We start from the raw sequence: 26,972 nt of genomic DNA, 5'->3' as shown, positions 1-26,972 counted from the left end.
AACAACGAAACAGCATAAACACCGTGCACGATTCAACGAAAGTAGGAACGCGATTTTCTAGTACCACGTGGATCGTTCCCCACGACTCTACGTGTATTTGGATTGTGCACGACTCAGTCAGGAAGTTGAGAATTCTCCCCGACGTGAGAAACGATCGCGATACGGCGTTTCTCACGAGCAGTTACGCAGTTCCTTCGATAATACGATCTCTATCGTTCTTCTTTCCTTTTTCCATTCCCAGTAAGCAGAAGCGCGCGCCAGCTGAGAAGTTTCTTATTGCAAAGTTCTCGGCCAGGAACGCTGTTAAACTGGCAAACGATTCGGCAACTCGCCGACGAATGTATAATATCCGTGACGGTTCATGCCGGATTAAATCCATAGAAGCGTTTCGCGAAACAGCGCTGCACAAGGTGTGTTACTAGCTACAAACCGGGTACGCCGCAGAAAGGACGATGAAACTTCTTGCACCCTGCCAACTGCTACCTTTTTTACGATTGAACTCATGACGCAAGTAACGCTCGAGACATTGTGCTTTCTGTTTAGACTATCGCTCTCCAGCAGATGCGATAGTTCGAATAAATCGCCGAGATTCTGCACCTTTAGTGTTTCGTTTATTTATTTTTTTATAATCGTTTTAGAATTGACATTTTAAGAAAGTCTGACAAAAAGCTATAATATATATTCTCGTCGAATAGATTTTCAAACAGAGAGCATATTTCATCTTAAAAATGATCATATATATGATGAAATGTCATGCTTTCTGTTTTAAAATCTATTCGATGAAATCTGTTGCCTCTTTTCGATAAAACCTGATAAGTTATAAATTATTTCTAAGATGAAATATCTACTTCTGTTATCTATTCGACGAGATCTGTCGATATTTTAAAAAGGTTTGATAAAAAGGCGTATATGTCACAAATCATTTCTTTGACCAAATGTCATGCTTTCTGTTCCAGAATCTATTCGACGAGATCTGTCGCGTTTTTTCGATAGTTTAAAAAAGTCTGATAAAAAACCTACGTATATTATAAATCATTTCTAATCACGAAAGCTCACGTTGTCTATTTTAGAATCTACTCGATAAGATCTGTCGCGTTTTTTCGACATTTCAAAAAAGTCTGATAAAAAATTATATATATATAGATATCACAAATCATTTCTAAAATGAAATATGATGCTTTCTGTTTTAGAATTTATTCGACGAAATCTGTCGCGTTTTCTCGATATTTGAAAAAAGATCTATTATCAACTCGACGAAGACGAAAAACCGCGCATGTTACAAATCATGTCCGCTGTGCATTACGCATTAAAAAATATCGGTCGATCGTAAATCCAAAGGTAAAATCGCAAGGAGAGAACGACTAGTTCTCTACCGGTCTCGCCAGGATCAGCGACTCCTTCGACACGAAAGGGAGGGAACAGAAAGAGGGAGAGAACCAATAGGGAAAAAGGTCGGAGCAATCGGCAGCGATCGGGATTGTTCGCGAGTTACCGAGTTCGAGTCAAGATTAATGTTAACTTCGCCGTAGGAGTTAATAAGTCCGAGACCGATAAATCCCGCTAACTCCTCGTCCTTTTCCTTCTCTCTCTCTCTCTCTCTCTCTCTCTCCCCTCTTTTCTTTTCTCTCATTCCTCTCGTGCCTGTGCACAGCAGCCCCTGCTGCTGCTGCTGCTGCTGCTGCTGCTGCTCCATTACAGTCTTTCTGACCGTTCGCTTTCGCGCCGTCGTTCCTGGAACCGTCGTACAGCTTTGAGAAACTCGAAAACTTTCCTGGCGGAGAAAAAGCCAACGGGTATCAGCCGTCTCTCGCCCCGGCAAGAAGCTCCGTTCCGGCATACCCGCTCCTTTCCAGCGTCATTTCCACGGAGAATCCCCAAAGGTTTTGTCCCGATTACTTACATCCGCGATAGTTATCCTCGTCGCTGATTGCCGCGTCACGTACACGCTGGATACGCATTGTTTCATCCTTTAATCCTTGGAACGTTAAACATTCCAAGGACGGGAATTCTCAACGACCGACGAAATTAGCAGACGCAAGAACTTTGTCCTTCGGATTTAACTTCTTCACGCGGTGGCCCGGTGAACGCTACCTGGTGAAATGCCTGAATTTTCATTCTCATCGTTTGAAATTCATTTCGAGGATCGGAACTGTGACGCTGCAGGAAAACTCCTCTCTCTTATGTATACCGATTCGAAACGGTGAGAATGTGCGTCTCGGTAGGTAGAACGGAGCAGGCGACGAGAACAGGGGAGGACAGCCAGAAATTGTGTAGCAACGGCGATCCGACACGGTCAGCTTTCACGTTTCTGCAGAAAGAAATAGAACGGAAGTCGGCCGCTAAGGAGGGGCCTCTCTGGAAAAGCCTTGTCAGGGAAGCTGACGTTTAATTTAATAAATGCCGCGCTGTCGTGCTCTTTCTTTTCGCTTCTCTCCCCTGCGATCTCTCGCGGAGGGGCGTTTCCGCGCCATTTCCTCCCGGCGCCGGTAAACTGCCGGCCCTCCCCCCCTCCGATTCCCGTGTAAAATTTCTTTGGAAAAACTACAGGAAAGGACCAGGCTCACCTTATTAGAGAGATCCAATTCGGCCCAGGCAACCAAGTTTCTCGCAACTTTGGAATTTCTCGTCCGTACTCTCGCACGCTCGTTTATGCTTCACACCGTGTCGCGTCAATTTTTGTCTTTCCGCTCTTCCCTTCCACCCTCATTGCCGTAGTCCTTGCAATATTCAATTCTCAACAAACGAATTAGAAATTCTAATTCAATTCTCGAGAAGCCAGAGGTTTCAAGAATATTACACGAATAATGGTAAATATAAATTCCAATTTAAAGAAATTACTTTCAAAGTCATCGCTCTTCTGTACTTTTTCGCTTATGTGGCGAATTGTAGATGGTCAATATCAATCGAAAGTTTGCTAACTTGGAACGAAAATTTTGCACGCCTGGTGGTAGTAAACGCGCAACTGTCATTAACCCATTGTACAATATCTGTTGTTCCATCGCTCTACGTGTTCGTTTGATCGTGTCAATAGATTTTCCAATTTCGTTGAGTAAGCAAAACTCGGTGTAACGACGGCGATTACGTAGTCTCTAGCCGATCGCGAAACACCGGTGTCAACCGGATATAGTTTTAATTATTAGCGACACGGGCCTAATGCCATCAGTGTCAATTGTTGTCGCGGCTAATTGCGGGCGGCTTAATGGAATTTCCGAGTAGACGGGAATCACGTAAGCTTAACAATGACGAATGTTGCACGATGTAAACTTACGATTGTCGTAGAACTTTGGGGTGCGATTAATCCGATTTATCTGACGAGACTGCTGCTAATCTGGTTCGCGCGATTTCCTTTGACGTCTCGCGCATGTATAATTTTCAGTGACGATTTTAATTTAAGCACATCGTTTCTTACGAAATACCGAAATTTTGCCAAATACCAGAATGAAGTTTCGTTCCGTGAAATTCTTCCAATTTGCGTTAATTAAGGTTGTGTTAATAATTGTGAAAAATTGTTGATCGCAAAGTAAGTCTTTCGAATCTGCGAGATTAAGACTTTGAGAGTTGAGTTTATTATTCAATAATTTACATTTAACGTTATATTAAATAAGTTACACTAATATTTAACAAGTCGATTACGTTTTACGTCAATTTCCAAAACTAATGACATTTAAATTACGACATTTAAACGTCCTAATAGTTTGCGTTATATTTTTCGGCAAAGTCGCATCTTTATAGCTCGTGCTGTATACGTGTGATTGCTCTGAAACTGATTCGCGATGGCGTGATGGCGTGGAGGTCGTGGACGAAGAATGGAGGGCCAAGTATATCGCGCACGTGGGCGCAGTTACGAAGGACGTGAGTACGAACACGAGGAAGGAAACTTTCTTCATTTTTCGCCGTTGCTTGATCGGTTCAAAGTTTCTCGCTGATGTATCGCCGGAATCAATCGCAAACGCGAATGACCCCCGATCGAACGTCGTCTCCCCCTACACACTTTCTTGTTGTCGTTTAAGTTTCGAGAAGTAACGAGCCGACTTCCGGACAGACCGACCGCTTTGTCCCGCGCTTTTGAGGAAGTTTGGGGGCGAAGGTTGAACGACGAATTGAAATCTTTTGTTTGTGAATTGCACCGATTTTGTGGCATTCGCCAGAGGTTTACACTAACCGAGGATTTTCAGAAATCGTCGTTCGTCTAACGTAGACAGATGCATTCGTTTGTGGGATACGACAAGTTTCTATCAAACCTTTCTCTCTCATTTTATTTCCTCACAGTATTAGTTCTTAACACTAGAACTATCGACGGCGAAAACATAAAATTTCTGTCTGAGACAGAGAATAAACTTAAAGAAACAGAAAATCTTTGTAACGCGATAGGGTACGCAAGCTTTCATTTACATGTATTTTACGAAGAATCATTAAATTCTACAAAAGTCCATTGTTTCATATCTACAAAATATTTAACAAAGACATTCAAATGGTAATTTTGAGCATTTTGATAGTTTTAGTGGAAATGATTTCTCGACGAATGCAAATAACAATTTACAATGACGATCCAGCAGATAGAATGTTGTTTGAGTCTAAGTCGTTTTAATCGAATAGCAATTGGGAATTAATCAGGCAATTTAAATCCCGCTTTTGGCCGGTAGATAGTGAATGCGGGCGATTTTGGTCAGACAGCATCAAACATCGTAACAGAAGCCTGGCGATAGGGATAGAGATGATCTCGGCGAACCTTACGTTCGATCGACTCGAGGCTGCAACATTGTTCCCTAAATTCTCGTACGTACGTATCTCACTTTCTATCGACATTATCGGCCGAGTTGTTGTATTGATTAACCCAGCGTCGATTAGTGCGTTCTCTGTTCCCCGTACTAATAGACACACCATTACAGCGACTTTACAGCGATCAATCTCCATTATCGGAAACGGAGATCCACATCGATTAAACATTTCCATTGCACGCGCGTGTGTGCGTGCACGTTCACTTGCCTATTTGTTCTTAAACGAGACATAAATAATGCAGCAGGTTATTATGAAATACAGAGAAGGAGACGTTTGTTCGCGTGGCGAATTCATCCCCTGGCACGGCATCTGACGACTATCGGTTTATCGAGAAGAACTAGAGACGAGAGAGATAGAGAGAGAGAAGAAAACCGACAGTATACGCGTTTCGTCTACGGCTTCGTATACAGAACGGAGGAAACGAAAAATCGAAAGTGCTTCACCGCTATTTCCGGCAGGCGGCTCTCCCTTCTCTCTCTCTCTCTCTCTCTCTCTCTCTCCGCTGGCTGCAGCACACCCTCCGGGCTGTGCTGTCGAATGCAAAAAAGGAGAATGAAATATCGCGTCTGCGAGGCACGACGCGTGAAATTCTTCTTTCGAAAATAGGTTCGTTATAGGAGATGCCCGGCTTAACACAGCCGGCGAGGCTGTAAATCCATTCGATTTAGGTGGCACCGCGAAAATAACAATTTTTCCGCCGGCGAATCGAGTTCGTTCCCTAGCCACCTAGGTCGGCCGTGTTCTCGACCTCATCGCCGCGTCGTTGGTGCTCTCGGTCGAGTCGAGTCGCGGAGCTTTCTCACTGCGATACAAACGACAAATCGTCTTTGGAATTACAGTCTGGCCCGCGACTCGGTGAATTCTTGGTGAATTTCGCGCGCGAACGGAAACACCATTATCCCGTTCCCGTGTTCCTCTGTCCTCACGACTTTCGACATACTTTCCAGAGCTTGTTACCAGACGAGATCAATATATATATATATATATATATAGCGGCGGGCAGGCCAGTCGGCTTAGCAGACACTGCCAATTTTTCAGACTTCGCACGGTTATCTAGTTCCAAGATCATCCTGAACTTTACTGTCCATCTGTGTACGCTCTGATTCGGTTTGATAAGTTTCTGCGGAACTGAAGAACGGCGAGAAAGTTTCGCCGTATGTAGGACGATCGAGGCGCTGATGGAAAATTGGAAAATTTCGAAATATCGGGAAACTCTGCTTCCCCGGCCAGAGCCTGGCCGTTTCAACGATAAATCAGATTTCACATCTCTTTCGTACCCCTTCTATTTACGCAACAAACGCTACTTGCTCTGAGAGTCTTACGTTCCGTTTGTTTTAAATGTAATTACACCGACGTTTATGTTTGTACGTGGATGTTTGCGCATTTGCGGGAAATTCAAAGTTGCAAAACTCTACGAAACATAATGCTCGCTGTGGTTTGACAGTTGATGTCAATCTTCTTCGTCTTTAATAATAATTAATATATCGACTCTAATAATTAATTTATATAATATATATTTAATATATATAATAATTAATATATATAATATATTAATATATCAACTCTAATAATTAATATATATAATAACAGTACTCTAATAGTATAAAAATGTAATAACAATACTTTGAAATACCTCAAAGATACCTACTCATACCTACTCATACATCTAAAATTGCTAAATCCCACCTTCGCTAATGATCTCGTAGTCGATGCGACGCTAAGTACCATAGAAAAAAAAAGGAGAAAAAAAAAATAGTACTCTAATAATCAATAGCTATGACAAACGGAAACAAACTTCCCTTCAAGCCCTCCGTTCCTTCGCTCGAGTTCAGAAAAATATGAATCAACCGCATCAATCCTCTCTCTCTCTCTCTCTCTCTTCGATGTGGCCAAAAATCCAAGCAAATATAATCGCGTGCACGCAGTGGGCCGTGCACGCGTGTGGTTGATCGTGGCCGTAACTGTGTCATCCGCCGGTTTGTGGGAGTGGCGACACGTGTTCCCCATGTGTGTCAACCCGCAGTTGTACGGTGGGACGGGAAAGGGAAATATCGGCGCGATATCGGCCTGTACGAGTCTTCATAGAGCCGGGCTGCATACATATGGTCGGTTTGATAGTGCCGCGTGGCACGAAGTACGCGGAGATCTACCTGTGTGCAGTGCAAACTTACCTGTGTGAGCAAGCGCGTGCGTTGCCGCGCGGTCTACTTCCCTACTCGGCGCGGTGGTAGAAGATTTCCTCCTTTGCGTCTCTGAGCAATTTTTCATAAGCGGCGGTGAATGCCTTTTGTGCCTGGGACTTGGCTGGCTACGTTTCGTGTTCCTCTGACTCTTCGCCTCGACGCTGAGTGACGTTGATTGGAACTGAGAAACGGCGATGGTGTAATTGTCGGGACGACGAGCAAGGTTTATACAGTAATTACCGATCGAAATTTCTTTTTTTTTTTCTCCCTTTGGAAAACAAAAGGGGAAAACGAGGTTATTAATCGATGGTATTTATTGTTTTGGTCTTGCTTCTACTTTGGAAAACGAGGAGAATGTTTCAGGGAAGCTTTTAACACAAAATTTTGAAACACGATGGATCAAACAGATCAACAAGACTTTGTTATATATAATAATTATATAACTTAATAATATATCATATTTATATCATATCGAATGATATTTATTATCGTTAGAAAAATATCGTTAAAGAAAGAAACGCAGCGAAGTTGAAGGAGGCATGAAATTCCTGCGCTGTTGAACATTTTTGTACTCTGAGTGAGATACGAATAAAATTCCACGCTTAAGACGTAGAGGAGTAATTTGAAATTTGAACCAGCCTGCTGCATACTGTAATGTAATTACGTTTCACAGTGGTACGTATTTTGATAAATATAAATCCGAATTAAGCGTTAATTTTGGTTCTCGTATTTCCTACTGAATTTTACAACACCCTTCCCCGCTTGATTTTCATTCCCCGATTGGCTGTCTCGAGAAAAAAGAAAGGAAAACAGAAAGAAAGAAAGAAAGAAAGAAAGAAAGAAGTGATTTCTCAGAATCATTGGAAGAAAGATCCTGGCTTGAACGACGAACATGTCCGGGTGGCGGGCCGTATCTCGCGAAAAGCGCTTTCATTAAAAAGTTATTTAACTGGAAATTTTTGCGGCTATTGTTAGGCAACGGTCGTGTAAAGCGTTATTATTCTCGTTTGCTGAAGTCTGGTAAAAATATGTAATTGCTTGTGCGTCCGTTGTTGGCACGAGGCACGAGGATACGACGTGTTAACGAAAATAGTTATTAAAAATTTCCAACAACATTGGAGCTTCCCATCGGTATTTCTAACTAACGAGCACGATTTTCCACGAGTGAATTGCCATTAGAAAATCGTTTGATTAGACGTATCGCGAGAACAGACGAGCGCGTTCAATTAAGAAACAATTTCGAGCGGAGGCTCGTTTTCCAGGTGGCGGATAAAAATTCGACGATCAACGAACGCGACGCGAAATTGTGCTCTTATGAATCGCCGACACGACGTAATTGCGTCGCCGTTGCAACAAGTAATTTCCGAAATGCGGCGCTGGTTCGCTAACGCGGGCGAAATTCACGCGCGTGAACGTGAAAAGGAAAAGGAAACAGAGAGGGAGAAGGAAGAGGCACGAAACTATTCCATCGAATTAAAAGCGATATTTCCATTTCATTGATTTTTGCATTACCCTCCCATGCCACTGTTGCGAGGCATTTTCACCTCTCCCCTTCGTTGTTCGAACGCGCACGCAACCGCGGTCGCAGATTTAAAATACATTTGTCCGACTCTCGAAAACCATTTTTTCCTCCCCGATGGTGCTACCGGCGCGCCAGCGTAGATTACCGTAAATGCATATGCGTGATGAATTACTGGCCGACGAACGAGCGATATTTCTCCGTTAATATATTTTAACGGGACTGCGCGAACGTTGCGAGCACGCGTGCCGGCGCTACAACAAAAACCACCATCCGCTGAAAAAAAAACCTTCTGGCCGTAACGTGTGTTTAATTGCGAGAGTTATCGCGTCGAGTGCTCGAGAGTTAACGTTTTAGTATTTCAGTCGTATCGCGGACGTAGACGCGACTTAATGTCGTGGATTTCTTGTTTCTCCGATTCTCCGAAGTGAGTTCATTATATTTACGACTGGAATTATCGATTCGAGACGTTCGTCTGCAACTACCCAAGTAGAACGACGCAACGTTCGCAAACGAACATCGTTTTGTTTTCAATTGTAACATTACTGTCAGTTGTCGATTTCAACGGCCGCGGGCCGACAGTTTCCAAGAAAAAATAAATTCTGAAGTCAGTCTCTTTCCCACTCGGTCCGTGCTTTTGAATTTTTTTTCACGTCCTTTTCGGAAACGCGCTCGCGACTCGTCGGCGGTGCACGGGAGAAAATCCCTATCCTTCAGACGCCGCCGAGAGCAGAGTTCGTGCAGAGAACTTGTAATTATTTGGAACGTCATACGTGGTTGTGCGGCAGACGCGGCAGGATCTTCATTAAAGGACCGGGTCAGGAAAGGATAATTAAAAGTTTCACGAAGGGCGAAGCTTTGCAGAACCGAGCCGAGGGGGAAATGTTGCGCGACTCGGCCACCCTGAATTTCCCTGTTATTTGCTCCTCGAAATTGCCTCGTCTATCTGCCTTGCCCTCGATCCGCGCGAGTCTTCCTTCCTTCCTTCCTTCCTTCCTTGAATTTCGTTGTTCGGGGAAACCTTGGGGGATCGGGGCTGATCCGCGCGTTCTCCGAAACGTTAATTACGGTTGTCTGAGGCCGCGACAAAGTCGAGCGAAAGTTTGCCAGCAGGCTGAGAATCGGGCACCGCCTCGAGCAAGACACTTTGATTTTGTCAACACGCGAATTCATTACGCACGCGATTAAAGCAGTTGTGTTCATATACGATCTTCTTTGACGGAGCGCGATGTTGAACTTGAAGGCATCGCGAGATTGTCGCCTAAGGTTTTTGGTCGATTTCAAAGCTAGTTTCGGCTTTTTGCACGGAGTCTGCGGTTTTTATGGTACTTTCTTAGTTGATCATTGGCGATTTACATACATACACATGTACATACGTCTTTGATTAATAATTTATGTGCTTGATCAAGTATACGAAATGATGGAATTACGTTCTCTAAAATAGGCGTTTCTCGATTGTCCAATTTTTTTTTTCTTGCAAATGTTGCGTCAGATAAAATTATTATTGCTATAGTAATTTATGCGCTGTATGTCTGATGTACGAAATATACAAAATAATGGAATCACGTCGAGTCAAAGTTCCTCAAAGTTTCTCTGTAATGAGCATTTCTTTATTGTCTAGTCTCAGTTATTTAACATTTTTTTTCTTGCAAACGTTACGCCAGATAAAATTATTATTATTACAGTAATTTACGTGCTGCATGTTTAATCAAGTATACGAAATAATTATAAATTACAACGAGTGAAAGTTCCTCGGAGCTTCTCTGAAACAAGCGTTCCTTCGTTGGCTAGTCTCGATATATTATTTAACGGATGTTCTTATTTTCTGTACAAGCGTTGCCCCGGATAAAAGTATCGTCATAAAAAGAAACAGAACAGTTAAAACTGTTCTGCTTGCTAAAAGAGCTCGTTAAAAATTCTTAGCTTGCTTATGTACGTACGATGCGCATCGTGACTAATGTTACTAATAATTAATTCATTTCTCTTTGCAGACATGTCCTATAAGCCGCAGCGTCCCATTATCGAGGGTGAGTGTTGAATTCTCAGTTCAGATTCAGACTCTTTATAGATTTCAACGATAAAAATATCCCGTCGTGCGTGGCGGTCTTGCCAAGCTCGGGCAAAGTGCATAAAACACGTCTTTCGCGCCTCGGGATATCGCGGGCGGGCAATAGCGGAACGCAGGAAACACAGTCAGACATCAAAAGCATTCTCTCGACTCGCCGAGAGAAACAGAGAGAGAAAGAGAGAGAGAGAGAGAGAGAAAGAGAGATAGCGGGCAACGTGGCACAATCGTGTTATAATAGGTTGCCAGCTGACGTAAATTAGCAAGCACGCGATATTTAAAAGCAAGTTATCTCGTCTCGGGAGTTGATGGACACGGGGGGCCCTTCGCGTCTTTCCAGCCGAGTCACGACTCAATTACAACCGGCGAATTTCGAAATCACACCGTTTCGATTCCGACGGTCACGCTATCGCAGTCACGCTGACGATCACGCCTCGAAAGTTATTTTTCTCGGTGCGATCGCGATTATTCCGCGTGTGCCCTCGGCCGCCTATCGCCGAGCAGGCAATTTTTCAGTAGTCGAGCTCGAGCAATGGCCAGGCGTGAGCAGTTGAAACAACTGGCGGAGAACGCCGCGCAAATTATTGCGTCGTTGCGTGAACATTCCCGCGAGTACGCGAATGCAATGCGTTCCTCTTTTTTTCTTTCTTTTATTTATTTATTTATTTATTTATTTATTTATTTCGATTTGCACGCGTCGGCGACAACACATTACGTCGGAATGTAATTTCCACCGTGTCGAAAATATCGCGTGTGTTTCTTCCTAAATCAAGATGCCTGATAATAGATTCGGCGAGCTTTTTACGCGCGGTCCGGGTTGCAGTCATTGTTCTTACTCGATACACGCCGCGATCATTATCTTTCGGTGAAAAGGTACACACTTTTATGAAACACAGGATGCAAATCATCCTGTCAAACGCGTTACGCGAGGGCTGTTTTTCAAACCGCCATCGCGCGTACCCTCCATTGTAACGAGCGCCTATTTGCTCGTATATTATCGGCGGATTTTCGTTCACCATTCTCGTCGTTAACGTTTGTATTTTGTTCGCGCGAAGCACGCACGCGCACGCGCACCGCCGGACATTAGCGCGGTTGGGACAATGGGCTCGAAACGAAATCGTGATACTTCTCTGTTAATTTCAACGGAACGTCCATTGGCGTTCGAAGAATTATTTGGAATTTGGCGTTAGACGAGCGTCAGTTCTACCATCGCTGCGAGCTCGAGGAGTCGTTATAGCAACAGCAAGTTTAAAACCGTGGCTCAAAGTTCTCTTGATCACAGCGAGCCGGGAACTTCTCCTAATTGCGAAACTTTAAAAATAACCACCGCGATAATTTTAAACAGAATTAGTGGAAACTTCCTTCGAGACACCGCGCGGCAGCTACGTCTTTCGATAATTGGCAATTACGTTTCAATCGTGTCCGAGGGATAATTAATTTGTCAAGGCCAAAGGTACGTGCAATACTTATGACGTGGATATGCTTGAACCGAGCGTGGCAAGTGAGGAATTTCTAAACCATTTGACCATTTAGAAAACTTTAATCTACACACCTTATAAATTTAATTAATCTCAAGTACAATGCGGTTTAGGTTAGGTAGGGTTGCCATGTCATAAACTCGACAATGAGAAATTTTTTAAACCTTTTCCTACACTCCCTGGTTTGTCTTAACACTTTGTCTACCGGAAAGTTCTTAATCAAATCATTGCCTGCAATAATGTCATTTCTCACTGCTCTCGTTTGCTTTTTGAAAACATTATATAAGGATTTCTTTTAACACCTTAAAACAGTATGTACGTTTGAATATCAAAATTGGCGCAATAATGTGATCTGCATTATGAATCACGAACCTGACTCGTGCTTCTTACGTTTGGACCGATAAACTTACTACGAGTCTCATTCAGTGTTATGGGCGAAAACATAATAACGTAATCTTGAATACCGGATCGCGGTTCGTCGATCGTCGAACTCGTCCTCTCCTCGCACGGCTGTGCATAATTCCGGGAGTTCGATCTACGAGCGAAGCAACTTACCGACGTTTCGAGCGTCGTTACATTACATTCGCGTTACATTCGCGTTCGGCTTAACAAGCGTTGGAATTACTTCAACGCGTTCGGTGCCGGGGCCCGCGTGAAACTCGTGGCGCGGGGAATGTCGATTATCAATTATTAGGAAAGTTGGCCGTGTAAAGGACGAGGCGGACGTTAGGTACAGTTATACCATTATTTGAATAGTTCGCCGATACGATCGTTTCGGCAATGCGCACTACGGATATCCGAAGTTTCAACATCCGGATATTGAATATGGTTAGGCGGAAATTGGGAATATTCCGGATACTTCGGGGCCGCTGTTACTTCGGGCAACGTTAGATGTTTCGATGACAACGATGCGCCCGGTCAATTAGTTTCGAATTCCGCGTAAATCAACCTCCAAGGATCGTGTATTCGCGAATTGGAAACGATCCCCGTGATTCCGCGCGACACCGCCTGTCAAATTCATGCGCTCGCGCACACGTTGATTAGTGGCTCGAACATGGATGTGTACGCGAAGGGCTATGAACAAACGGATGCCATTTAATACCTCGCATGCGCTGATGTATAGCTTTGAAGATTCGCGGTGCGCGTAGTTTTCGATAATCATCGTAACGTGAATTTCTGACAAAAAAAAAAAAAAAAGAAAAAGTTGTTTCAATGCATCACAAATGCATCGGTTTCGTGCCTGAGCTTTCAACTTGCAAAAATTTTCCATCATACGTGTCTTGCAGGTATGAATTTTAATGCCGGGTCTCTCAACTGTTTAACAACGCAGCTGTATCGCTTACCGTAGGTACGGTAGATGAGGAAATTTCAAACGGGAAGATAATCTTACATTTTCCCTTGGAATTTCGAACAACGAGTATACGCGAAGCAAATGGAAATTGTCGTCTCACGAAAATTCGAATTCTTTGCTATACATTGACATGTATAAGTACGTAGGTGTCTGACGATTGATAACAAGTGCGTGCAACGCGCACGAAATTTTCAAATACTTCGAACTTCCGCTCAAATGTACTATTTAAATGTGAAATTTTAGCAATCCTCCCCGTGCGAATCTTCTTCACCGCGAGTTTTCGTGAGGATCGATGTAACGCTCGCCAAGCATCGTCTGAAGTGTTTGCATAGAATCGTTCAAACGTTCTAAGAAGCCTCGCGTTTTCGAGTGTGTTCGCGTTGCCAAGAGAAGCCGCGAATATCTCTGCATTTTGTACCCTTGGTTAGAGATGCTCGGCGCGCCGTCGCGAAATTTATTCCATTTGCGAATGGCTTTCCAGCGAATAATTTTTATCGGTCCCCATCTAGTCCCGTGGCTTCCGTTTCGCAAAAGGATAAGGAATTCCGCATAATTCAAATAAATAATACAGCATGCTAACGAGCTGTACCCCTTTCTCTCTTCCATCTCTCTCTCTCTCTCTCTCTCTCTCTCTCTCTCTTTCTCTCTCTTGAAACAATATTCCGCCGACTTTATTCACGGCACACGTAGCATTATATAGAGGCCCGTTTCGCTCCAACTCAGTTACGAGCCGCTTTTCGCAAATGTATTCACCGTATCGGTTCTCGAAACTTAATTGAACAAAGGAATTCTTAGAACCGCGAAAAAACTGTGCTGAATAGAAGGGGCATGGGTTAAGAGCTTCTGATGGGATCGTTGGCAAAGTGGTGTGTACTTTCAAAGTTTTTATGAAGTCGAGCAATTTCTCTCTCTCTCTCTCTCTCTCTCTCTCTCTCACGAGGTAAAGAACCGGCGTTGATCGAATTGGCAAACTGAGATTTCAACTTGGATGTTGATATTCTTTGAGCAGGTTGGATTAAATCTTTTCTTCTTTTCCTGCGCAGCTTATGCCTGTACGTATTTTTTCTTCCTTTCTAGTGAAGCTTGATAGGTTTCGGTCAACGCATGTTTTTCGATTAACGAAATTTTCAATCTAACATTCTCGTCGAAAGCAAGAAAATGTCGACGAAAGCTACGTAATGCAAGTGGTACTTGAGTGATATGGTCGAGAAATGTTTTAAACATTCGGCGTAATTAAAAGATTTCGAATTTCTTCGGGAATTTTTTCGATACCTGAAAAAGCTCTGTCTTCTTCTTTTTCTTTAGCTTTATGAAATATTTATCACTCGAAGAATTTATCACGCGTGTAACAAATTTCAGATTCTACTCTCTAGTAGTTACATTTTTACTAAAACGATTAACAGACATTGACAATTTGCACAATTTTCTGCGATCTTACGTTATTCAAATACCAAAGTATACATATTTTCGCAACATAACAACTACCAAAATATTCGCACCGTTCTACAGAGAATTGATTCGCGCGTTGTCGCTTTCGAACCAGAGAGTCCATGTAAATGAGATGTATAGATGCGTGTGTCGTGTATAGATCGAAGAGTACGGCACAGAAGTGCGCCCTAAATGGTCAACGATATGCCATTTTGTTATCCCTGGAGGGTATATCGCGTCGCGATACGCATCAGTCACATTACTGTCACTCGAACTGGTCGCATCTGCGTCGTATCGTCCGTATGGGTTCTCGTGTAACGTCGTCGTCCCACTGTCCGCATGGATTATCGTTTGACGATTAAATTTTTAATCGTGCTAACAGAGTGTTTGTTTGCCTTGAAATGTGTTTTTATCAGGACGTTATTCCTTTTTTTTCTTTTTTTTTTTTTTTTTTTTTTTTTTTTGCTCCTGGTACACGCCATACAAAGAAATATTTCGTGCCGATAAAGATTAACATCGTTGGTAGATGTTTGAAGAGGATAATACACACTTGGCAATTACAATTGCCCCTGTGTACCAGAGATACGAAGAATCTTTCTTCCGCGTCAGCAGGCTCGAATTATTTACCTCGCGACAATTACGTATTTACGTCGATGATACTTTTTATTTGGAATATTGTGTCAATACTTATATACTATTTACTAATACTTAATTTTTAATATTTTGTCAATACTTATATATACTTATATACTATTAATACTATAAATAGTATTAATAGTATATTAAGTAAAATAATATAGTATGTAAGTATTAATAGTATAATAGTATAAATAAAGTAAAATAATATAGTATATAAGTATTAATAGTATAATAGTATATTTATACTATTATACTATTAATACTTATATACTATTTATTAATACTTAATTACTTAGAATTACTTAGAATTTACTAATACTTAATTATTTAGAATATTTTACCACTACTTATTACTATTTACCAACACTTAATTACTCACTATTTATAATATTTTATTACCAGTTTTATTTAGAATGTTTAGAATATTCCTACGTATATTTATGCAGCGTAACGGTCTTTCAAATGTTTAAATATTCCGTTCTGCGAGCAAAACCGTATTTTCGAGCGACCGTGTAAGGGCTCGTTAACGAGGATGTATTTTTCAAGATAATTCAAGAGGATATACAGCTTGTGCATTTGGGCTCGATGAAGTTTACGGGAGGGTCGAGAGGGTCGAAGTGGAAGAGCCCGATCCAAAGTACATAGTTCGATGCAATAGGGCGAGCAATTTAAAGTTGCCTGGACTATCGATTGTTAAATGTTGAACGACGATGTGTTCAGTGAAGGCGAGTGCACGCGTCAAGCTGTATCGTGTCGTTAATCATTGTTAATTTAAAAGAAGGGAACTTCCTGCACTCGGTGAGTTATAAGGAGCGCGAACTGTGCTCCATCCGCTTCTCTACTTCGGAGGCGCGATGTTTAACTTTGATAAGAATATTTTAGAGGATAACCAGCTTAAAATCATCAACTCGAGTAGACACTCTGAATGGGGAACTCTTCCTCTCTGGTTTTTATCTCAAACAAATTAATTGTCGGAATAAAACCGCGACTGCACGGTGACGGAAACGCACATATGTACTTCGAAATCGTAAACTTCATTTTCCCAGCTGCTGTTGCACGAACGAGACGATGCTTGAACGTCTCTAAACACAGTGCCTGTGCTTGTCTCGCGCATTCGCGTACGATTGAAACAATATTGTTCATCAATAATCATCGTTCATTATCCGAGGGCGATTAAAAAGTTACTTAATTCTCCTCGATTCACTTCGAGAAATCATTTGTGTTTTTTTTTTTCGCAACACGATTCGACAATTAATAAACTTTTAGCTCGCAACTTGCTAATTTCGCCGAGACGAATTCGAGGCAAAGGACGTCGAGTAATTAGACGTGCACGCTCGTATATATCTGTGTGCGTACTCAACATGGCGAGGAGGGGACAAGGGGCAGGAAGGGGGGGGGTTCCATTTATGCTTTATGGTTCAGTCGAAAAAGGGTTCTCCCTGAATAGGAAGGGAAAAGAGCCGCGGTTCCATAGAGATCACTGAATGAAAAAGGGTAGAGTAGAAATTCCGCCAAAAATATTCTACGACAGCGCGGGTGCAGTTACTATAAATCGCTGCGTCCTCCGTACTCCACCCAACCGCTTACACGCCCGGCCGCTGGTGTGAATGCGAGTAAGGCATGGGGATAAAAGAGACAGAGGAAAGGGGTAAAGAAACGCGGCGGTTGGAACGGGAAAAAAGAAGAAAGAAAAAAACGAGTCCAGCCGATAAATTACATGTGGAAAAAACCGACCGTGGAGGTGAGGGAGAGGTGCGTGGGAGAGAGATAAAAGAAGAGAGAGGAGAGGAATCGGAGAGAACCGGTGAGACAGATGGAGGAAGAAAGAAAGAAAGAAAGAAAGAAAGGAAGGAAGGAAGGAAGGAAAGAAGAAAGAAAGGGTTAGAAAGGGGAGAATTGTCGGTTCCTGTGATATAAATGCGAGAGGGTGCACGGCTCTCGCTTTTTACGGGTTTTCCTAGCCCCTCTTGAAACCCAGCCCAGCATTATCGAGCTGCTCGCTAATATCACCCACGAAATTTCATCGAATCGAAATTTCGAGCATTGGGATTTCTGCGGTCTTGGAAACGTTGGAAGTCGCAAACGAAATGTCACGCGATATACGAACCATGTTTGACGAAAGTTCGGTGTCTCGCGTCGAAGTTGGCGCCGACACGAGGGAAACGACTGGGAAAGAATAAACGAGTGAGATTCACCGAGAAATCGTAGAGGAGAGCATAAAGAAAAGGAGAGGAAGAAAGACTGAGAGAGAAAGAGAGAGAGAGAGAGAGAGAGGGAGGTTCGAAGGGAGGGAAGCTCGTGAAAGTCGGTGCTTTTACTATTCCTCGGTTTCGCAGTTTCAGATATTTCTTGTTTCGCCACGTGAGTTGCGAACCAGGAACCAGGCGCCAGGCCTGCTTTGTGTGCCCGGCACATACGCGTCTTTGCACAGAGCTGTACGTGGCGCGCGAGCTATACCAGCGGCCAAAGATAAGGTTACGTTAAGAAATTGCTTTCCATGGGACGAAGCCGAACCTGCAACGGCAATTCCCTCTCTCTTTCTCTTTCTCGCACGCAGCAATCTTTCCTCTCCTTCCCTTCCTTTTTTTCCCCCGGAGCGTCTAGCCCATCCCCTACGCCCCGTATTTTCTCCTCTCTTCGCGCACCGCGTTTCCCTTTTCTTCTCTTTCCTTCCCCTGGAACCGAGGACCGTCCTCCGCCGCATCGTTCCTCCTCGACGTCTCTTACTTACACCGTTTCAGCTTTCGCCTCTGTCCACTTCCTTCCGTGGAGATGCACGCCGACAAAAGGCGACGGTGGCTCAAAGGGGACGCGGCGAAAGAACTACCCTAGCGGTGAGTAGCGGTGCATCGGCCTTTGAGCTCTCACTAGGCTGAGAGGGCAGCCAGGGAGTTTTCGCGCGCGAGCCATCTCAACGAGGAAGAGCGAGAGAGTGGCGAGCGCGATTATTTTGTTACGATAGCGACTGTATCCTCGCGCGATCCCGAGGCTCCGGTGTTTCCCTTTCGCCGCGGCGTGCGGTTTCACTTGGAATCCTGTTTCTCTAGGAGGAGGCTCGGATTCAATGGGAACGATCTTCTCTGTTGTTGGCCGGTGCGCGCCCGAGTGTCTTAATGGAACGAGGGCGTTTGTAACGTAATAGAACTGGAAGATAACGCGCTTCATCGCGTTGGTCTCGACGGCTGTTTCGCGTTTAACAAGTGTACGAAAAGTACGTACACGATTTAACGAACCCCCTGCACGAAACGAATTTGCCTGTTCGCGAATTCTCTATTTGCCCCGTTACGCGGAATTATCCTTGGAAATTTATATTTCAACGTCGATAATAACGTCGCGCGATATGCAAGTTGGAAAACAGGAATTTAGGAATCCGATAATCTCCGCCGATCGACTCCGATCCTCGTCCGACTCGACCACTCCCCCCTACCCCCGCTCCGTCGATTTTCACGGCTATTGTAGAAAATTCTGCTCCGGCGTGTGCCAATAACACAGACGATTGCTCCGTCTGTCGCATTAATTTCAGAGGTACGCTCTCGTATCGCTACCTTTTCTCCCTTCGTAGCGTACACGGCGGGAAGGATTAATTCGCGACAGTAAATTGAGTCGCTGAAATATCGGCAATCCTGTGTACGTTCGATGTATCCAGCGTTGCAACCGGTAACCGCGGTAATGCCCGGCGTAACAACGAGCGATAACGCTTTATTATATTTTACAAACCGGTCAGCAGCACCGGTCGCATTATTATGAGGGAAAAGTCGATGCTCGAGTAACAGGGAGGGTGAGGGAGGGGGAGTGAGACGGTGAGAGGGGGAGAGGGGAACGCACGACGGCAGGGGATAGGATTAAAATTAGTCCGTCATATTAACAGCAGCGGCGGGCAATTTACGTATTATTTAAACCCGTTTGCTGTAAATAAACGGAGCGAGCGTTAATCTCATACAAGTTATAATGAAAAGCAAACGCCGCGCTTGTTTAGCCGGCTCCACTTATCATGTTCTTTGAGCCGAAACCACCGCCGCTTCTTTTCCTTTTCCGCGCGTCGGTTGAATGTTACTACGGATTCTCGTTTGGCGCGGCGATGAGGAGCTCGTTTTTTAGCTACCGAGAAACGTCTTACCAACGAGAACTCAGTCTGCAAAGAGTCGATACGTTGTTGAAATGTGTTTCCATTTTAATTTCATGAACCGTCAAACCAGAGAGGTGTTATTAAATCGATTTTCAATATAATTTAAATTATAATATTATAAATTGTGCTATTGCATTATATTACATATTTCTATTATTGCATTATCATATTACATGTCACATATTATATTATTATAATATTATAATATTATAATTATAATATATATATTATATTATATTATAATATAATATTATAATTTTAATGTTATAATATTATAATATTATAAATTTATATAATATTATAATAATACAATATTATATTATTATAATATTATAAATTTCGCAGTTTAAATTGCTATTATACGATACACGTATGTATGTAATTGACGCTCGAAACTTTAAAAGTTTATTGTCAACGAAATGAGAACGCAAGCATCATTTTAAAACTGTGTTTAGAGTTTCCCAAGGTTTTGTAATTTTTGAACGCGCAATTTTCGTACGTTTGGCAGATGTTCGTCGTGCGTAAAAACCCCGTTCTATCAAATCCAAATACGCAGGGACAGTTTTAAATAACACGGAGGCTGTATAACGGGAAAATTAATTAACGAACCATTTCGCTGCCTATTAAGTCTAGCGAAAACAATTTATCCATCGATCGCGTCCGATGCAACGCGCCGTTATTATTAATTCATCTGTGAACGAGAATTTGATATTAGACAAACAGGACGAAGAACGGCGATCGGTTTTGTTTCACGCTTCCACACATTCGTGACGGTAATTCCGACGGTTGTTCGATATTTTTGGCCAGCCGTTTGATAATTTAGTTCCCATCAGTTTAGTCGCTGTTAATTCAACGGATTGAATTGATTGTAAATCGAGTCCCGATTGTTCCGAAAGTCGACATTCAAAACGAGACAGACGAGACGAGGGAGTTTGAGGCGATCTCTGATAAAATAGAGCGAAAAAAATTTTTTAATACACCGCCTCGACGAGCGCAAAAGTATTCGCGACACGAGTCGGATCATTCGCGTTCTCCATTTTCAGATATTTTATTGAAATTCTCCCGTCGAATAATATGAATTCTTCTCGCCGTTAATTCCGACTATCGAATTGCCTACATTGTTTCGGGTATCGGGCGCGTGGAGGAAGGATCTTCAACGGTGGTTTCGCGAAACAGAAACGAAGGAAACGATGGAATTAGTTTCGATAACGTTAATACGGTATCTGGGTTACACCAGCGGCAGATGGCCGCGGAAGAAACGACCCCTTTCGTTGGATGGAAACACGATAATCGATGGCCCCGTATCCACGGCCAATGGATTCGATATCAAGCGGCGCAAAAATGCCAGCACGCCGGTCGGCGCCGAGTAAAAAATAGAGACAAAAGCGTCTGTGTATCCGCGAAACAGCCAGTCACTGAAAATGGGCGGTATGAATTAATCAACTGCGTCGGCTCTCGTGGCCTGTCGTTTATCGAGATTCAACCCCACGGTCTCGCATCTCCGAATTCTGCTTTTATTATTTTTACCTCCCCCGTTCGTTCTTTCACTCTCTTCCCTCCATCTCTCCCTCCGTTACGAGTCACAAAAAAAAAAAAAAAAGATAGATTTCGTTTTAACTGATTTGGAAAACGAACGCCATGAGAACGCGTACACCGCGGATAGAATGGAGCTCACGCACATCGAACGATGACTAAAATTTATCGAAAACGGTCGGATGTTCGCGAGGGGGCGCGCGCTGCGATATTTTATGGCGCGTTTAAACATTGACCCGTTCGAGCGACGCACCGATGGTACTTGACGCGTACATTCTATTATTTCTCGATGTTGCTATCGTTCGGCTGCCTTTCAATACCTCGGTCTTATTTATCGGGAAGATCGCGGGCCGGTTATTCCAAAGCACTGGCCGGTTCGTTGGTTTATACCGCGTTCCGTTTGTTTATATCCGCGATCCGCACCATCGGACGGCGCCGCGTCGTTTCGAAAACCACTATCCAGTTTATTTCGCGTCCCGATCGTTTCCTTGTAATACATACGATCGTGTAAAACTCGGTGAGAACTTCTTCCACGTGTAGGCCATAATTGCACGGTCGTTCTTTCTGTCATTTGCAGGGGGCTCGCCAAACGAGTCGAGGATTATTCGTAATTTCTAAATTTCTAAGATTAGTGTGAGAATATTGCGGGTCTTACGAATTTTTTTTATCAACAATGCATAGTATCCGACTACCATATCTTTACATTCGGCAGTTGGTGACCAAAAACTGAATTGTAATAGTACTATTATCCACAAGTAATGTCGTTTTCTTCAAATTTAATAGAACATTGCCATCTAGTGACAACAATTTAAACAGAGTAAAATTTTGTACAGTATCAAAACGAGTATCCTTATTAATAAGTAAAAATATCTATTATCCAAGTTATCGTAAATTCTTAATGGAACTTGCTTGCTAATCGTCGTAGCTTCGATCGAAGAGGGTAAAAATATTTCTATTCCGCACGTTATTCAGACGCATTAGCTGCGTTGATTCGAATTTTCCAAAACGGTCACGAATAACCGCACAATTCGTAGTCGTGTTACATTCTCAAAGTCAAATCGAAGTCTTATTAACAAGAGGTTGCAGTCCAAGCTGCAGACGTCTTGGCACGACGTGAGAATGTCACGCGAAACACACAGGCTCACGTGCACGAGTACGTGACCTAACCGAAACCCTTTAACTCGCGCAATCGCGAGCTGTGACTGAGACATGGTTCTCCAGGGACGACCGGCCGAGATTTACGGACTCGATTCTCCTATATCGTTCCTCTGCACGTACCGCACGCAGACCGGCGCGCTGCGGCGCGAGCTTGCAAGCTTGTGAATCGTTCCTGGCGCCCGCGCCGTCGCGTGTGCTCGTGAGCATCCACGAGTGGAAGTGCTCGCTACTCTTCTTGTCTTCCTACCACGTTGATTCGCCCGTTTCTTTCCACTAGCCAGAGTAAATCTCGGCGACTTTTAAAACCGAATCGAAGGAAGGTTTTCTCCCCTCGGTTTTCGAGAAAATGTTTATGCACAGAGTAGCGTGGACTGACGTGAAGCTCGAATTGGAAGGAAGCAAGAGAACCATCGCTATACCATGGAGGTAGATTGGAGTAAAATATAAATATTACGAAGTTACATGTAGGAAAATTGTAAATGAAAGTCGAGAAATTCGAAATTTCGTGAGATAGTAATAGAAGATACTTCAAAGTCGTTATTTTTTATACCACACCGAATTGATTAATTGTACATTGTGCACTTGGACTTTGGACTGAGGGAGGAGCGACAATCGAATTCTCGATTGGAATGATAATGCACGTATTATAGCTCATTTTGGCGCCCTCTTCGGCCACCTACACCGAGTTGCACGGCTGATTGCTACTCAATACCAGGATCCCTCGCTCATCCCGGTATAACCTCATATACGTACCTATCTGACTGCATGTTTCACTAACAATGGCGCATTACGTCGGTTTAATCGATGATAAATCACACCGCGATACCCGTGACCGATATCTCCGCTTTTCGAGATTCACCGTTGAGAGAAATATTTATCGTCCCGAAATGATGTACGACCGTGATTACACACGTCGGATAACGTTGCACCTAGCGCCGGATCGTGTCTCTTCAAAAATAAATAGCGCGCGTCATTAGATTTGTCTCACTGAGGATTTATTCATACTTGTCATTTAACGTTAACGTACACGAGTGTCGCTCGTGATACTGTGTTAAAAAAAAAAAAAAAACCGTTTGCATAAAATTTCGCGATGCCAGTGAGTTGAAGAAGAGAATCGAAAGAGCTGTCGAGGTCGCAAGTTTTAAATCTCCGATTGTACTTGGTACGCAAATTCCAAGGAAAATAAACCGGAGATTGTCGGATGGAAGTGCAGCACTCCGCGCTAGAATTCTAAAACAACCGTCAGGGTCGAGGAGGAAAAAAAAAAAAAAATAGGAAAAAAAATAGGAGGATAGGAGCATCGTCGAGATCGTTACGTTAACTTTTAACGACATTACCAGTTCCCTCGATTAACTCAGGCTCTAAACGACGTCGTGTTTCTACGAGGATGACGCCATTTCAGGTCGTGGAAGACGCGCGGCGGTCGAGGGTCGCGCACAGGTGTGAAACGCGTTCACCGGTCCCACCGTCGCGACGCCCGGCGTCCGTGTGCAGCCACGCCGCTACATATATACATACCTACGTGCTCCAAATAGCTTCCACTAGCCCAGGGGAGAACTCCATAAAGACTGATTTACGCGCAGGATTTATGAAGACCGTTCGGTTTTCTGGCCAGTATTTCACCGATGCGGCCGTTTATTCTTTTTTTCTTTCCCCTCTCTCTCCTTTTCCACTCTTTCAGATTTCGTCGTTTTCCTTTTTCGTTTGCCGCGATATGCTCGAAATCTTCAATTTTCCCCCCCTCTCCCCCTTTTCTAACACGACGATAGAGATGGAGAGAGAGTGTATCGGTCGGTAACGACCGATAATCGCATAATTCAACTGGAACTACGATTCAGAATGAACGGGACGTTATCACGCGGCCGGCTCGAATGCATTAAAAGGCGAACGCAATTCTATAAAGTCGATAGCGGGCCGCAAATTCAACGTTTCGCCCGGCGGCGACGAAACTAGTTACCCGACCCCTTGTGTTCGCCGCGGTATGATTAATAGAGAATTGCAACCGACTTTGGCCGAGCTTCTGCAAAGGAAGCTTTCCAATATTTTCCTCCCATCCCCCCCTCCTCCCCCCGTGCTTTCCATGAACGCCGTCGATGCGAGTCGTTGTTCGGCGTGGCCACGGCCCCGAGTAATCGAATCGACGTTAGAAAAGAAATACCGACGCGTTTTCTTCTTTTTTTTTTTTCTGTCCCCCTCTGCTTTTCTGACCGCCGATAAATACGTCGTTACTCTGTGTGATTTCGCTGCACGAGCTTTGTGCCCGTCGGACAATACGATTGTCGGACTTTCGATCTGTGATTTCGTTAATTACAGCGGGCCGTACCACAGGGGAATCGATCCAGTTCGTTTCCAGATTCATTTATGCCCTTGTCGCGTAATATCGGATTACATATTCGCAATTCGGCTCGCTATCTTCCCGTTGCGACCAATACGTTTACGCGCTTTTATTCTACTTTGATTTGTAATTTGTACGATCGGTCAGATATAAAACGGGTATTACACGCACTATTTAAGTGATATCGGTTAATTATGTAATTACTCTATGGCCGTGCGAACGAACGCAAACCTCCGCTGGAAGAAATCACAAGCCTCGATAATTATTCCGTTAGGTGTAATCAATCTGTTACAATGATTATTATAATCAGTCTGTTGTCCGATAAATAATATATACATCGCGTTGATGATTGCGTCCACATAATTTGCAAACACAAGACTCATTGATAATTAATATCCGAAATGTCAACGAATACGTCCCGACGTTAATGCGCCGTAAAAAAAAAAAAGAAAAAAAAGAAAAAGGACGCGAGTAGACGCGAACTGACACATTAACCTAACGAACAGATCCACGTATCCACATTCACCGCGATGCAATTTTTATCCGGCAAGTTCGCGGTCCGATGGCTTTCATCCTTCTCATTAATCATCCTTCAAAGATCGACTAATTGAAAGTGGACCGTGGACGAGCACGCGTGCACCTACTTGTTGGCCAACGAGCGAAGAGAACGACGGGGACGACCGATCAAAATTATCCAGGAGGAAAGTTCATTTGCGGGTTCAATTCCGCGTTCGTGGTAAAAAAAAAAAGGAGAAAAAAAGGAAAGGAGGAGCGCATGCTGGCAGCGGAAAGAGGACTGTGGCTGAACGAGCGAGGAGATTGCCAAAGGGAGGATATGAAAAGGATCGGCGGGTAGAACCGCGGCTGGATACCGGGCGCGTTTCAGCGCGGATCGGTCGGGATATTTCAAGGCTTTGCGCGTGTCTGAACGTGAAGGGAGAAATCTGCACGCAGGAAAATGCAGGAAGGAAAGGGAGGTCAGCGCGAGAACGTGGCAAAGGGAAGGTCGGTGGCTTTTACAGAGCTCTAGGATTTAACTTTTCCAACTGTGCCAGGGAGGGAGAGAATGGAGCGAGAGCGCGGAGGATTGCGGACGGACTGAGAGTGTCCAGGCACGAACCTGTTCTCTCTCTCTCTCTCTCTCTCTCTCTCGCGAGATAGCGGCCAGCGAGATGCCTAGCTATGCGAAAGGACGATGTCAAGGGAGGGGGAAGTGGCTGGAATCGAAAGGACGATGGCGGACGAGCAGCGGCCAGTCTGGCACGAGTACGAGTCCAAGAGGACGGCGGGCGGTAGACAAAAACAGGGTGTCGCGACAGAGTGCTCAACTCAGACAAAGGAATCCCGTGCTGGTCCCTAGACAAAAGGTTAATCTTCGTTTTTTGCAGAGTTTAACTCCATTCCCCTCCCCTCCACCGATGAAACGACCATCCTTCCTATGGATGCTCCTTGTTCCTTGTTCCTCGTTCCAGCCACGAATTCGTCCCCCGTCCCACCCTCACTACCCTGCCCCACGATCCCATTTACCGCGCTAGCACCGAAAACTACGTATTCGAACAGGAACGCGGCGAAATTTATACCAGCCACCGGCACTCCGGCATCGCTGTGTCATGATCGCGCGGCGATCTCTCCTGCCGGCGGTGATTACCAACCCACCGGCTTAGCAGATTTCCAGCAGAGTCACGTTGCGCTGAATCTTGACGAGCCACGGGAGAAGTAGGAGCACAGCGAGGGAGGAGAATTAATTGAAATCGTTCGAATTGCGAGTCGAATAGCAAGAACGTCCCTCCCTCCTCTCGTTGAGTTTTCGCCACGCGTTATCGCATTTCCAGGAAACTGTCTTTTTTGCCACGGCAGCGGGTCGTGCAGCTGAAACCAAGCCCGTATACTCGTTTCGGTGATTAACTGTTCCCCGGTAGCGACGCTGGAAGGGAAAAGCACGTCGCGTCGCGTCGTGTCTAGGCAGTCTGTTTCGTTTGGTCGTTGTGTACTCAACCACGGTTTGGTGTTTACCGGTGTCTGTGCCCCGTGTATATTGCGTGTACCGGCTGGGATCCCTTAAAGAGGACGCGAAGACTCTGGCTTTGCTTCTCTTCCTCGCGAACTTTACGGCCACGATGAAATGAAACTGCTGAAAGAAAGAGAGCCAGCTTTATTTTGGACTTCGCGAACAAGAGAGAAAGAAAGAGAGAGAGAGAGAGAGAGAGAGAGAGAGACGCAAGTATGCCGTAATGAAATTCATCGCGCGACGATATTGAATTCAGAATCACGGTTACTTTCGCGACAGTCGAGAATTACCTTGAACGGAATTCCGGGAACGTCTGCAATAATGGAGGCCGTACAGAGGTTCGCCAAGCCTGTTTACAAGGGAGCAAGAC

The 26,972-nt window shown here is 44.1% G+C and overlaps 1 protein-coding gene across 7 annotated transcripts in view; it reads left to right on the top strand.

Moving 5' to 3' along the window:
* LOC122532625 (agrin-like) overlaps positions 1-26,972 on the top strand; it is a 437,045-nt gene that overhangs the window by 141,154 nt on the left and 268,919 nt on the right. For all 7 annotated transcript variants that reach the window (XM_043661541.1, XM_043661537.1, XM_043661540.1 and 4 more), the window contains one exon: positions 10,473-10,508. In XM_043661541.1, the coding sequence (XP_043517476.1) occupies positions 10,473-10,508 (36 nt within the window). The remainder of the gene's footprint in view (positions 1-10,472; positions 10,509-26,972) is intronic.

This window comes from Frieseomelitta varia, unplaced genomic scaffold (genome assembly GCF_011392965.1).
Source record: "Frieseomelitta varia isolate USP_RPSP 00005682 unplaced genomic scaffold, Fvar_1.2 scaffold_462, whole genome shotgun sequence".
NCBI lineage: Eukaryota > Metazoa > Arthropoda > Insecta > Hymenoptera > Apidae > Frieseomelitta > Frieseomelitta varia.
Note: the sequence above shows the minus strand (reverse complement) of the source record. Positions and strands in the feature narration are given on the sequence as shown.